The sequence below is a fragment of the Mobula hypostoma genome, chromosome 3 (assembly GCF_963921235.1).
Source record: "Mobula hypostoma chromosome 3, sMobHyp1.1, whole genome shotgun sequence".
Classification (NCBI taxonomy): Eukaryota; Metazoa; Chordata; class Chondrichthyes; order Myliobatiformes; family Myliobatidae; genus Mobula; species Mobula hypostoma.
Window position 1 is genome coordinate 184,764,374 of NC_086099.1, and position 15,685 is coordinate 184,780,058.

Here is a 15,685-nt window from a genome sequence, read left to right on the forward strand (position 1 = left end):
TAGGAAAAACTTCTTCACACAGAGAGTGGTGAATCTGTGGAATTCTCTGCCACAGCAAACTGTTGAGGCCAGTTCATTAGCTATGTTTAAAAGGAAGTTAGATATGGCCCTTGTGGCTACAGGGGTCAGGGGGTATGGAGGGAAGGCTGGGTTCTGAGTTGGATGATCAGCCATGATCATAATAAATGGCAGTGCAGGCTCGAAGGGCCGAATGGCCTACTCCTGCACCTATTTTCTATGTTTCTATGTTTCTATGTATAACATGTTATAAAAAAAGGCTTTATAGGTAGAGACCACAGACAGACAGACACACACACACACACACACACACACTCACACATAACAGGTATCAATAGGTATAAAAGGTTTGAGTAAACCAAAATATGTACTATCACATCATAAATTTAATGCAATTACTCCTTAGTCCTTTTTTTTAATATATTTAAGCACTAGAAAACAAAATTTAATAAATGTCAACTATCATAGCCTCCTAAACAGCACGTATGCACAAGTAAAGAGAGCATTTCTCACAAATGTACTGGAGTGTTCAAAAGACTACTCAGCCTTGCCCAACAAAAGATGACATTGTATCAATATATAATCTTTTCAACCTCAGTACTTACAGAGAGAATGAAGATCAGTGGTGCTAGTGTAAAAAGAACACCGAATAGACTAGAGCCAAATATAGTACACATTTCCTGCACTGTTATATTCATTTTGACAGCTCTTCACTGCTTCAACTGGTTTGCAAGACTGCAAAGCCCTTGCATTTAAAATAAGGATGGTCCTATCATCATATTAGATAACACACAACACCTCAAAACACTATTAAGTATGGAATACCTTCAAAAACAATAATCCAAAGTACCAAAAGCAAGTGTGAATTTCAGACTAAAATGGGGATGAGCATGCAGGTTAGCTGCAATGTAGAGCAGAGACAGAATAAAGATTTCTCTACTTTGACATAATTTCAAAATATTTTCTTATTCTTCAACCATCCTGATGCAAGGTCTGATTTTGTGCAGGAAGGACTGCGGCTGTGTTGTAGTACAGGTTGAATACAAGAGGCTCTAATTCAAACCATATGAAGCTCTAATAGGAAGCAGGCAAAAATAACTTTGCACTTCAGCACTCTGTATCTGAACCTAGAATCTGACCTAAAACTTGCAAATGTACAGCACGAGGGCCAAGAATAAACAAATGCATTGGTAGAGCAGAGCTGTATCCAGAGGCAACAAAGGGATGAATAAGGACAAAAGCCAAGTCAAATATACTAACTGACACACTATTAGCCATTCACTACCAGGTATGAAATAGATTATACATTCATATCTGCTCTGCTAGTCAAACCAATCATTGCTGAATTTTCAAACAACCCTACCCCTATACCCATGTACCTCCCAGTGCTCCAATATCAACTGATCTCGTCTTAAACGTAAAGAACAAATGAGCATCCACAGCTCCCTGGTCTTACTCGTATCTTCATGCAAGTAAATACGAAGGCTTCAGACTAATCTTTGTGCCGTTTCATTGATAACCCCAGGCAATATTAAAAGACTCATTTAAAATAACTTTAAAAAAAGGTGGAAGAGCACAGCGTTCAACCTCTCACACCAGTTGCAGCATTCAATAAGACTTTTTATTTCAGCACAACTTTCCTGAGCAAATTCAAAACCCTTGACTACAATCTAGGGCTCTATCAATAAAGTATATTTGGTGATGGCCTCCACAGTCTTTCTGGATAAATTATGAGGCCCTCCATTGTCGACCATGGATATAAACTTCCTAGCTGTCTCTGTTATACACAAGCCAGGGCAGTACGACATGGAGAGCAAACAGCAGGCTCCCTCTCGCCACACAACTGATGAGTCCAAAGGAACAGTACAGACTGACGTAGCTTGGCACTGGCAGTGTCACAGGAGTTGCCAATTAGTGTTGACCTCAACATAGAATTGCCTTAGGGACTCCAGCTCTAGGTTCTACCTCAGGGTTTATTCCTGAAGCCTTCCCCAAGACTGGGTATAGCCACAAGGCAGTGAAAATTCGAGATCAGAGTTTTCCTTCTCCTAGATGAGCTGTCAACCTTGGCTGACAAGCCCCATCTGGCTGATGCAAATAGTTTTAAGGCACCAGTAACCTGCCTTTGCCCCTTCTCCTTTCAGTAGAAACTGTTCTTCTGGGCTTAGAGCCAAGCCACACATAAAGGCCAAGAGCTGGACTTGGCTATCAAAGGCTATTTGAGATGCATGGCATGGGAGCATTTAATAGGTATCGGGAGCTTATCCCCACACCTTCCCCAACTAAGACAACTTGAAGGAAAAATAATAAATCATTCCCCAGATTTACTATATTCTGTAAGAAGTTTTCACCTGAAATCAGCTCAGAATGGCCAACTCTTTATTTTGAGATTACAACCCCTCAGTCTAGATATCATCACCATGGACTTCTACATCTCTTAGGTCAAGTCGATTTTTCATTATATTCTAATTAGACTACCTCTCATTGTTGCAAGGTCGCGATAGTACATGTCCAATCTGCCTAATATCTTCTGATAAAAACAATTCCAACTGCTCAAGAATCATTCTAGTCAACGTTCACTACAAAACATCCTTCCTTAGACCTGTACACAGCAGTCCAAGTGGGAATCACTGGTGTCCTATATGATTTCAGTTCTTTAAGATTACATTGCCAGGACTTCTCGCTGTCCCTGATAAGTTCACTTCCATTCTTGGCTCTTGGCAAGGTAAACTCTTGGTAAGTATGACCTTGATGTGCTGAAGAATCAATGTGTGTTATGATTATCAAACAATTGTTGGACCTCTTTAGGTTATAGGTTTTATTAATTCCTTGGCTTTCAGTTGTCTGTGGAACTAACATGATAAAACTTTCGTGCCAAGGAAATATTGCATTTCCAGTTAATTACATCCTTGATCTCCAAGTCATTCTTATCAAACCAGTCTTGGTTTTTGTTGATACCAAAAGCCCCAAGTCTCTCCATATTTATTTATGGTGGATTTATAACTCAGAAATATTTAATAATGGTGGATTTCAGTGCCTCCTATTTTTTTACAGGATGTTTGAGAAGAACTTATCTTTGCAGGGTCCTTGAGATTATGAATCCTGGATTTTCTTGTGGCAATTTTTTTTAATATACGAGGCAAGAATTAGTGGGAAAACAGCAAAAGTGTTCCTTAAAACCACATACATTCCATTCAATAGTATTACTTGGCTGTTCTACCTTAAAGCAGGACAATTAAAGCACTATGTTTCAAGGGGAATTCTGCCCCATGAGAACATAATAGGGAGCACGAATAGGCAACAAATAGTCAAGCTTCTGCACCCCCATTCAATAACAATCATGACCTAGATCTCAATTCCTCTTCTGTAGCAGTCGCCCATCACCTTCAATTCCCCAACCTCTAATTGAGCTTCAGTAAGATTTCGGGAAACAGAGTTCCAGAGATGCTTCATTTTCCGCAAGAAGAAATTTCTTCATACCTCAATCTTAAATGACCATCCCCCTTAACTTGTAGGAACTGGGAGAAACATCTCAGTATCTACCCTGTCATGTCCCACTTTGGATCTTGTATATTTCAAAAAGATCATATTAGCATAAATATATTTACAAAACTACAATGCCACATACAGGTGAGAGATTGTCACTATCACCTCCAGAGTCAGAAGTTCTCTCTCCCCAAACCTAGAATCAAAACAAAGATGACATTAACATCTTGGCATCTCAATGGGATATCACTGGTTTTACTGCACAACAACCTTATCATGAATCAGAAAATAAACATATATTGCACCATCAGTGTAAGAACTGACTACTGTTAAAAATCCATGTAATTTGTGAACAAAAAAGGACTTCACCAGTACGTCTATCACAGCCATTTGGCAAGCACTCAATGTGTATTTTTAACAGATACTTCCCTCAAGAATATCACAACATTAATTAAAAGAGCAGCTGAGTAATGCTTCTCCTCCCCACCACCTCCATCTTCCACCTGCGCACACAAGCAACAATTCAAACTGCACAATGTCAAAATTGCATTGACTAAATAGACTTCTATTACAGCAGCTTTTAAAATTTTAAAACTTGAAACTAATAATGACCTAGGGGCTTTACAATGAGGATTAAAAATAAAATTTTAGATTATGAAAGATGACAGCATCTCCTAATCGATACACTGTGATAGATTTTTAGTAGGATATTTTACTTTACTACAGTCATGTTGTTATATAACATACTTGACTGCAAGACATGTTAAAAATAGGAGCAAAGTCATCTTATGCATTTATTCACACCACAGTGCTGCCCCACTGCGAGTATTTTCATCATCAGTTACAAAAGCACAAAACCAAACAAAAAAAAAATTAAAATACTATAGATGCAAACCTGAAAAGTGGATGGAAAGGGAATGCGCTTTGGACAAGCCCCACATTACAGCTGTTCAAATAACAGAAATTCACCCTTACAAAGTGTACAAAATCACTACCCCAAAAAAATTGAGATATAGATAAATATGCGTGGCTGTTCTGCTAGGCACAACTTAAATGCCATCTATAAATTTGCCAATGGCACAACTCAGATGGTGATGAGGAGGCACACAAGAGTGTGAGCTAGATCAGCTGGTTGAGTGGTGTTGCAACAAAAATCTTGCACTCAACATCAGTAAGGAGAAGCCATGTGGACTTCAGAAAGGAGAAGTCAGGAGAGCACACACACCCTCATCGAGGGGTCAGCAGTGGAAAGGTTGAGCAGCTTCAAGCCCCTGGCCTTCAGCACCTCAGAGAATCTATCCGGAGCCAACATATTGATGCAATTATAAAGAAGGCATAATAGTGGCCATTAGGAGTTTGAGGAGATTTAGTATGTCACTTAAGACTCTAGCAAATTTCTACATAGATACTATGGGGAACATTCTGACGGGTTACATCACCGCCTGGTATGGAACCTCCAATGCACAGGATCAAAAAGTCACAGAGGATTGAAAACTCTGCCAGCTCCATCATGGGCACTAACTTTCTCACTATGGAGGGCATTACCAAAGGGCAGTGCTTCAAGTAGGCAGCATCTGTCATTAAGGACCTTCACTATCCAGGACATGCTCTCTTCTCATTACTACCATCAGGGAGGAGACACAGGAGCCTGGACACAGATTCAACATTTCAGGAACAGCTTCTTCTCCTCCACATTCATATTTCCGGATGGTCCAATCCTATGAACAATACCTCATCATCCTGCTTTATTTTTCCATTATTTACTTATTTTTATATTTCTTATTGTAATCTATAGTAATGTTTTATGCATCGCTCTGTAGTGCTGCCACAAAAGAACAAACTTCACAACATATATAGTGATAATCAACCTGATTCTGATAATACCCAGTCATGGAACTTATGTGGAAAAATAGTAAGTAAACAAACATTTTTCCACCTGGATTTCTTGACCCATGCACAGATGACACTGCTTTATTAAGGATCTTTTTCAAGTTCAGATTCAAGTTTAATTATCATTCAACCATACACAAATATAGCCAAATGAAACAGCGTTCCTCTGGGGCCAAGGTCCAAAACGTATTACCAACAGCACACAGCACATATGGTTACCATAGCAGAAAAACATTCAGTCACACAAAAAAAAATATAGCCCAAGTCACTGCCTCTGGTGTCTCCTCTCCTGGGCAGCTGCAACAAGTGACACCCTGGCATGAGGGCCTTATCTACACAACAACCGAGACAACGCAGCTTTCCCGCCGTCGGCATTGCTGATTAACCAGTGAACAAGAATTGCAGTATTCTAAATTACCAATGTCCAACAGAGTCTTGCAATCACAAGAAAAAACGTCCAAGACAATCAGCGCTCACCTCCTCAGCACAACAACAGTACACCACAAGTCCAGCTCCGTCACTTGCAAGCAACTCACTGGTCTTAATATCCAGCGGTGTCTTGCAATTGTAAATAAGACTTAAACTACGAACAAGTACATCTTCGATTGGACTTGCAGTGGCCCGTGTCCTAGCGCACTGCCACTTTACCGGAAGATAACCCAAGAACACAGCCCACCAATGCCTTCCTAAAGTGGGTGGGGGGGGGGTCACCTTTACTGAACTTCTTGACCACGGTGTGCCATCTAATTCCACCAGAAGTGATGTGCGGCTTAATTATTTCTGGAATCCCTGCCCCATATTCTCAAGCCAATTAATAATATCCCAATCAATATCACATTTAAGACAATTGACCTGGTATCAATGACTGTTGCTGAAAGAGAGTTCCAAACTTCTGCCACCTTTTGTGTAATGTCTTTCCATATTTCAGCAAGTCTTAATGTTTAATTTTTCCAGTAAAACAGAGTATTTAGCTGATCATGTAATATCAGTGTACAAACAGAGATAGATTGTCTGCTGATGTTTCAGATCTAAGATCACATTTCAAAACTGAATAAAGTTCTAGAACTTGAGCCAATGACAAACTAGGCTGCTACTTCTCACTGGAGATCCTTTGATTCCTAGATTTTTTTTCTTATTTTTGCTATCTTCAAGAATAAATTTATGTTTTAGGAGGTAAGCAGGCTGAGGGTAGCAGACACCAACAGAATCAACAAGCTTATTCTTAAGGCCAGTGATGTTGTGGGGATGGAACTGGACTCTCTCACGGTGGTGTCTGAAAAGAGGATGCTGTCTAAGTTGCATGCCATCTTGGTCAATGTCTCCCATCCACTACATAATGTACTGGGTGGGCACAGGAGTACATTCAGCCAGAGACTCATTCCTCTAAGATGCAGCACAGAGCGTCATAGGAAGTCATTCCTGTCTGTGGCCATCAAACTTTACAACTCCTCCCTTGGAGGGTCAGACACCCTGTGCTGATAGGCTGGTCCTGGACTTATTTCATAATTTACATATTACTATTTAACTATTATTGTTCTATGACTATTTATTATTTATGGTGCAACTGTAACAAAAACCAATTTCCCCCTGGGATCAATAAAGTATGACTATGACTAAGTAAATTTTGCTTTTTGAAGAAGAAGTGCTTGGATGAAAAACGTTATTTCTAAAATAGCTATACAGGTCCTCCCCAGCTTACAGTGGAGTTCTGTTCTGTGAACTGTTTGTAACCTGCATCATTTGCAAGTTGGAAATGAGACCACCAACCAAATTCCTCCATGGCAGAAGATACCTGCAGCCCTGCACCAGCTGGTAAATCCATCCTGCCAGTCTCAACCGGTCATTCTTTGGTGTGACTATACATAAATTGAGTAGTGGACCTGAACTTGCTTTATTTCACAAATGTATTTAGGATGAATTTTCATTTTGGGTACAATTCCAGAGTTTTGGATAATATATATACACATTGAAAAAGCATTAATTTCCAAATTATCTGAAACTTTCAAACCCCATTAAATTCTCTCTACCATTGTGAAGTGTAAGGTGCAAGGCTCAGTTTGCACTTGTAAAATCTGTGTAATCAGGCTGAGACAGCTAAACACGCGCAGAAAAGGTTTATTACTGAGAATTGCACTTAAAACTACCTGATTCATGCTTTCCAATACAAAAGATCTTCAAACTCAAATACAGATCATTTCTCTTCAAAGAAATATTGCTTACTGTTTTCAGCAGTTCCTGTAAAATATCCAGATGTTGTAACTATAATTTATTAAAATGTGTTATAAAAGTACTCCCTTTTATAATTGGCAATTTGCCAACCTTGGTAATAAAAATCAGGAGGTCTTCAATCAACAAGATACATTTTGCACCAGTTAAACTGTTACAATGGTCTCAATTTCCAAGGTCTTGTTGTGAAATATTGTCAGGAAGCTTCATACAGCGAGGGTAGGTCGGTTGAGCATCTTGCATGGAAAGCCCATGGTCTTTTTAGTTCAATGAGCAATGGCTAAGAGATCAACTGCCTGGGGATGTAAAGATACAAGTGGTCTGAGATTTGAGTGACCTTAGTTCTGAAGTTCAAATTGATAGTTCTCCCATTCGTTAACACGATTAGCTCCTTTCCAATGGGAAGTTTAGAGTGCAACACCCCTGCTGAAAGACTGGAAAAAATTGTTGGACAATGCCAGTTCATAGTAGCCCAACTCTAATCACTCAAGCAAATGGCCGACATTTACGTTTCCCATTATAGAAAAAAATAGTCACATTTCCCTATTATTAAATTTCACATACGTACACCATCTGGGACAAAACTTCAAGATGTAACACTCAAAATCTGTGTTGAACCAGCAACAACCGAGCAGCACAAAGAATGTAAAGCAAATGAAGCAACAGTAGCTGTCATCCTGCTCTTCCTTCTAGGGAGACAACAGTCGGTATAGATTGGTGATGACATCTCCTGATTCTGACTCACTTAGCCCCCTGTGCCTGTTCTGCCATTCATTAATATGACAGGTCCTTCATACTTTGATAGCAACTCTGTTAACATTAACAATTTGAAATTTAACTAGTACATCAAAAGGATAATTCCCAATGTCTTACTACTCCTCACCTCAACCAACCACTGAAAGGCAGAGTTTCCATTCTTAGCCTCAAAGCTAGAGCAAAATCTCAGTAACTTCACGCTACAAAGCAATTCTCAGATAGTATCATTAACGGTGTTTAAAATCCGGTTTATTGGATGTGTTGCACTTGTTCTACAATAAAGATATTTGAAACTTGCACTTTTCCTCAAATGACTTGGAATTAACGTATCCAATGTTCATCTAATGCCATAATTAGGCAAACAAAATCTTATTAAACTGGACGTGGCAACTGCACTGTATGTGACCACAAGAAACTGCAGAGAATTGTGAACACAGCTCAGCATATCACGGAAACCAGCCTTCCCTCCATGGGCTCAGTTTACACTTCTCACAGCCTCAGTAAAGCAGCCAACATAATCAAAGACCACATCAGCTCCAGTCATTCCCTCTTCTTCCACGTGCCTCCCACCCCCCCCCCCCACCAGGCAAAAGATACCAAAGTCTGAAAGCACATATCACCAGACTCAAGGACAGTTTCTATCCCACTGTCACAGGACTATTAAACAATCCCCTAGTACCATACGTTGTACCCTTTACCTCACAATCTACCTTGTCATGACCTTGTACCTACTGCCTACTTACACTGCAATTTCTCTGTAATTGTAACACTTTATTCTGCAACATATTATTGTTTTACCTTGTACTAGCAAGTTTTATACTGTAGCTCTGTACATGTGACAATAATAAACCAATTTCCCAATTCTTCTTCCATATCGTCCGCTGAATGGTTTAACCAAGAGTTCTTTTTAATAACTGAAGTACTGTACGGTGTAAAATAGAGAATAGCACGGAGAAACAAAGTCTGACAGGATCTTGACTGCTGATTCAGTTTTTAAATAAAGGAAATATTAAAAGTCTCATAACAAAAGCAATATGAAATAAGGTAGAAAGATGGTTTTACACATTTACAGGTTTTAACTGTTAATCTATCGGTGATCAGTGAAAAAACGCCTGTCATATTGACATGCAAAATTCACAACCCAAGCACAAACTATGATCAGACAGGCCACTACAATGCTGAGGTGGCGATTTTCAGGTTTGAAAAATGTATCAGACATGTATTTTGGGGGACTACAGTGTATTGGCCAACCCACACACCAGGAATGAATGAGGCTGTCATTTTCCCAAACTCCCACACATTTGAAAACCTGCAATTCCCGGCCAAGCCCCTTTCGCTCTGGGCTTTCCTTATAGGAATCACAATGAGCTTCCAAATGGTCAAATAAAACGTCAATCACAATTACGTCACGATCAGACACAAAGTTGACACTGAGGGGTTTCCAGGCCATCGCCTTTGGTCTTAAAACCCACTAAGAGTCGCATGAATACGGTTCCAGGCCCCTGGCCAAATATTGCAGAACATACACCGAAGCCAGGAACAATAACCAATAGACTAACTTTAGTTTTATTTATCAAAGGAAGCATTTAGAAGAACCAGCTGTCATTTCACAAATTCATTTAAAGCGGAATGCAGAGCATCGATATTTATCATGAAGTGTCATATCTAGCAAAGCTGTAACATTCCTCATACATATGCACAATTCATTTAAAATACTTCTTTTTCAAAACTAGCATTTAGCTTTACTCCATCACACGAAGAAATATATGTAAGCTAGAAAAAATAGTAACCTGTCCAAAGAAAATTCGACTGATGTGATTTCCTGCACAAGTTCTCCGCAGCAGTCAATGCATTTCGTGACGTTTTAAAAACAGACTTACCGAATGATTGACTCCCCACATAAGGACGCTGAGCAATGGATCGCTGGCTCGGAACAGCTTCACTTTCTGAGCCACAAAATGTTTCTTCTTGGTTTTCGTTTTACTGGCGAATGGCGTACTGTTCGCTGCCATCTTTCTCCCTGACTCGCGTTTTCTTCCCTAGTTCAATTTACTGCGTTTTATTCTCCAATTCTCTTCAGTAATTAAAATGGAAATGTTTATAGTAAAAACTTATTGCACCGTCTTCTTCCTCCGCTCATTGAAGAGAGTTAAAACGGTTATGATCAGAATTTGTTTCTGGGCGGTAGTAGCAGACTGGTTACTACATTCTCCAATACCCTGCCGCTTCCGGACCTTGCTGAGTGTGTGTGAACTGTAAGAAGGCGACACTATATCCACAACCAGAACAAACGCATTGCACACCGCAACTCAGCTTGAAAGAGGAGGAACCAGATGGGGGAGCAATAATGGATGATCGACAGCAGTAGGAGCCATACAAATCGGGGCTCTTGTTTTGCAACATTCGAAACTGGTTGGCGTCGGCAGACACGCGACCAATTGCAGACTTGCACGAGATGATTTGATCCCGCGTGCAGACTGAATATAAAAGCCATCAGGTTCGGTTGTGGCGGGTAGTGTTTATGAGTGGGCGTTATGTGGTATTTTAGAAGCATCCGAAAAATGTCTGAAACTTTTGCACCTTCTGTTATTTGCATCAAGTAAATTACATTGCAAAAAAAAAGCCACAGGAAGAAATGCAAGTAGTTGCCTGTAAAAATAATATGAGTGCGAAAATAAATTCGGCTTCCTAATTGAATACAACGACATTCTGAAGTTAAAAAAAAAATAGCTCTCGGAGTAAAATGTAATATTGTACAGAATCTATGTTCACTGCATTTACGAGTGTTTTATGTGACATAACCCCAGGTTACAGGCATGCAGTACTTCCCTTCTCCAGTAGGAAGTGGGATAGCCCCAATAAGGACGGGGCACACTATAAGGATCGAGTATGGATAAAAATATCAAGGCTTTATGAATAAATGCTCTCCGCATTAACCATGTAGTGCTGACGGCTTCAAGTAATTCCTGCCGCTCTGTGCGGATGGTTTTTATAAAGCTTAACTATTTCAGCAATCTTGTAACACGGTGCATTTATCTATTTAAGCATTTTTTGTTGCTACAGTGCACTTCATGGGATGCTTCAGACACAATCGTTAGGAGCGTAAAACAAGAAATAATTACAATACTGCGAAATTAACTGCAACGCCGGTTTGGTTTTAAAAACTCCACATCTATATTTTATCTTATCCCTCGAAGCTTTTAAATTTGCGTAATTTTAAATGAATATATAATAGTACTTACAAACGCAGGAAGCCATTGAACATAGACGAGGCACTAGAAAGCATTTTACTTGTAACTCATGCAGCACCGAAACGGGCCTCTCAGCCAAGTTGTCAATTCCAACCAAAACGCTTATCCAAGCCAGTCCCATTTGCCTGTGCTTGGCCCCCATCTCTCTCAACTTCTCTATTCATGCACCTATTCAAATTTATTTGAAATGTTATTACTGTGCCTGCTTCAACCCTGTTCTCCGCTAGTTCCTAGATTATTTGTATTTCAATACTTCAGAATGTCATCATATCTTGAGGTGATTCCATGAATTAATTTGATGAGCCTGTGGCCCTTTTGCAATCCAAATGACTGCCAACAGAGCAATCCCCTCAGTTTGATTCACCCTTCCAGCCCGACAAGGTATTCTCTCATGTGCTCATCGACCCTTACACCATTCAAGATTACAATCCTACAACTCAGCACAGAAAATAGGCCTTTCAGCCCACCTTGAAGTATTATTCTGCCAAGTCCCGTTGACCTGCAGCCCTCCATAACCCTCCCCCCATGCATCTACCCAAATGTTGCAATCGAACCCGCACCCCCTCCGTTCCAGATCATTCCACACTCGTACCATCCTCCGAGTGAAGTTCACCTTTCACCCTTAACCCATGATCTCTAGTAGTCTCACCCAATCTCAGTGCATATCAGTGCAAGCCTGCTTGCATTTACCATACCTATACCCTTCATAGTTTTGTATACCTCTGTCAAATCTCCCCTGATTCTCCTACACTTCAGGGAATGAACCTGTACAACCTTTCCCTATAGCTCAGGTTCTGAATTCCCAGCAACATTGATACCGTATATATTTTCATAGCGTCGATTTGAAAGTGAAGTTAGAATGGTTTGGGTGGAAGCTTGGCAGAGTAACAAAAACTGGTGGCATTAATGGTTCTTCCTGGTTTAACCAGTGATGTGCTACAGGCTGCAGCAATTGCTGGTAGAACAGCCTTTAACAATTTATATAAATGAACTGGAAAAACATACCAAAAGCATGGTTGTTGATTATACAAAGGCAGATAAAATGTGAAGAGTAGATGAGGGGGCTTTAAAACAATTAGAGATAAAATAAGTGAGAAGGGAGAAATCTATAAATCATTATAATTGGGGAGAATGTGAAATTGCTCAATACAAAAGCACTGCTGAGTTCCAAGTTATATTTCACCAAAGAATAAGTTCTGCAACTAATTAGGAAGCTCAACAGACTATTTTTTATGACAGGTAAAATTAGGAAGGCTGATGTTTCATTTATTTATAACAATGGTCTGATTACTTCATAAACTGATAAAAGTCATATAGCACAGAAGCCAACTGGTCCATGCTGACCATATTATCCTCTCCATCAATCCCAGGTGCCCAGTTCAACCCTCAAGCCTTTTCCCCCAATGTACCTATCAAAATAGACAGGTATATGGAGGAATATAAGGTGGGGGGTTATATGGGAGGCAGGGTTTGAGGGTCGGCACAACATCGTGGGCCGAAGGGCATGTAACGTGCTGCACTATTCTATGTTCTATGAAATGCCTCTTAAATGTTGCAATTGTACCTGCCTTGACCACTTCTGGCAGGACTGGAGGAAAAAAAAGCTGAGGAGTAGATTTAAAAGGGAGGGGAGAAAGAAACACAAAGTGATAGGTGAAACTGGGAGGGGAAGGGGTGAAGTAAAGAGCTGGGAAGTTGATTGGCGAAAGAGATACAGAGCTGGAGAAAGGGGAGTTTGATAGGAGGGAACAGAAAGCCATGGAAGAAACAAAAGTGGGGGGGGGGAGCATCAGAGGGAGCTGATGGGCAGGCAAGGACATCAATGTAGGAGATCCTCAGGGAAGGGTCCTAGGACCAACCGTCTCCAGCTGCTTCATCATAAGGTCAGAAGTGGGGATGTTCACAGATGACTGCACAATATTCTGCACCATTCGTGATTCAGACAGACAGACATACTTTATTGATCCCGAGGGAAATTGAGTTTCGTTACAGTTGCACCAACCAAGAATAGAGTATAAATATAGCAATATAAAACCATAAATAATTAAATAATAATATGTGAATTATGCCAGATGGAAATAAGTCCAGGACCAGCCTATTGGCTCAGGATGTCTGACCCTCCAAGGGAGGAGTTGTAAAGTTTGATAGCCACAGGCAGGAATGACTTCCTATGACGCTCAGTGTTACATCTCGGAGGAATGAGTCTCTGGCTGAATGTACTCCTGTGCCCAACCAGTACATTATGTAGTGGATGGGAGACATTGTCCAAGATGGCATGCAACTTGGACAGCATCCTCTTTTCAGACACCACCGTCAGAGAGATTCCTGGTTACCATTGACAGGAAACTGAACTGGTCTCAGGTCAGGAGTATAATAGAATCCTCGTCACTCGCCTGGATGAGTGTACCTCCATCAACAATTAAGAAGCTTCTCACCATCCGGTACATTGCAGCCCACTTGATTGGCACCCCTTCCACAAGCATCCAATCCCTCCACCATCGACGAACAGTTGCAGCAGTGTGTACCATTTTCAAGATGCACCGTTACAACACACTAAAGTTCCTAAGGCAGCATCTTCTAGACCCACAACCACTACCATCTAGAAGGACGAGAACAGCAGATACCTGGGAACACCACCACTTGGAAATCCCCCTCCAAGTCACTCACCACCCTGACTTGGAAACATATCGCTTTTCCTTCATTATTACTGAGTCAACTGTGGGAGTACCTACACCTCAGAGAATGCAGAGGTCAAGAAGGCAGCTCATCATCACCACCTTCTCAAGGGCAACTAGGGATGGGCAATAAATGCTGGCTTAGCTGGCAATGCCCACATCCCGTAAATGAATAAATAAGAAAAGGAGATGAGGTGAGAGAGGGAAAGAGGGATGGGGACTGCTCTTAAACTTGATGCCCTGACTGAAGGCCAGCATGCTAAACATCTTCTTCATCGCTTTACTTGTGCAGCCGCTTTCAGTGATCTGTGCACTCATACCCCCAGGTCTCCCTGTTCCACAACACTCATAGTTACCCTGCCATTCACAGTACTGTATGGGTCCTTCTATGGTTTGAATGTCCAAGATGCATTGCCTTACCCAAGTTGAAATCCATTTGTCATTTCTCAGCCCACCTCCTTAAATGAACAATATCACTTTTGTAATTCATTGTAACCTGCTTCCCTATCCAGATCCTCTAATTCAGTATCATCAGCCAACCTGCTAATCACACCATGTACATTTACACTCAAATCATTTACATACTTAAAGGACAACACAAGTTCCAACACTGACCTCTGGGGCACCCCAAAAGTCACAGGAGGCACCCAGTCGTAGAATCGACCTTCATCTATCACCCACTGCTTCCTATCATTAAGCCATTTCTGAATCTACCTTGCTAGCTGCCCCTGAATCCCAAGCAACTTAATTTTCCAAATCAGTTTGCAATGTGGGACCTTGTCAAGGGCCTTTCTAAAGTCCACATAGACAACATACCGTGTAAATATTTGTCTCCTTATTCAAGGACACACCTTAAGCTGGAGATGAGAGGAATATCTTCTCTCAGACTATTATGGAATTCTTTAAGCCAGAGAGTCCTGGAGGTGCAGTCACTGAATGCATTCAGTGTGAAGGATTAACAGATATTTGTATATCAGGAGAAAGATTGAAAGTAGTGTTAAGAACTAGATTGGATCCGCCATGATCTTCACCCAAGAAAACTGAGTTACTGAATATATTCAAGGCTGAGATTGATAGATCTTTGCATAGTAAGAGAAACAAAGAATTTGATCATTTATCTCCATGTCATACTCCTGAAAAATCCCAATCATATTTTCTTAAATGGCACAGCAAGAATAACAGGACAAATAATTTATTCCCACTTCTACTTCTTTTGACCTTAAATTATTAGTAGGAACCATGTATCTGGTTTCTATCTGCTTTGTGTTCTGTAGCACATTTAATATGGTAACTAGTCACATTAGAGGGGGCATGGTAAGAGCGAAGGGAATACGGTGTGTACGCTTGCTTATTTCGTGGCAGTTTGTAGCAGAGGTCATATGT

General features: G+C 40.6%; 1 protein-coding gene across 2 annotated transcripts in view; it reads right to left on the minus strand.

The window, feature by feature from the left end:
* pip4k2aa (phosphatidylinositol-5-phosphate 4-kinase, type II, alpha a) overlaps positions 1-15,685 on the minus strand; it is a 296,126-nt gene that overhangs the window by 239,951 nt on the left and 40,490 nt on the right. The window contains exon 1 of one of the 2 annotated variants that reach the window (XM_063044235.1): positions 10,257-10,684. The exons of the other annotated variant lie outside the window; for it this stretch is intronic. Coding sequence (XP_062900305.1) covers positions 10,257-10,388 — 132 coding nt within the window. The 5' untranslated portion in view covers positions 10,389-10,684. Of the gene's footprint in view, positions 1-10,256; positions 10,685-15,685 lie in introns of those variants that run through there. 2 annotated transcript variants of the gene reach the window in all.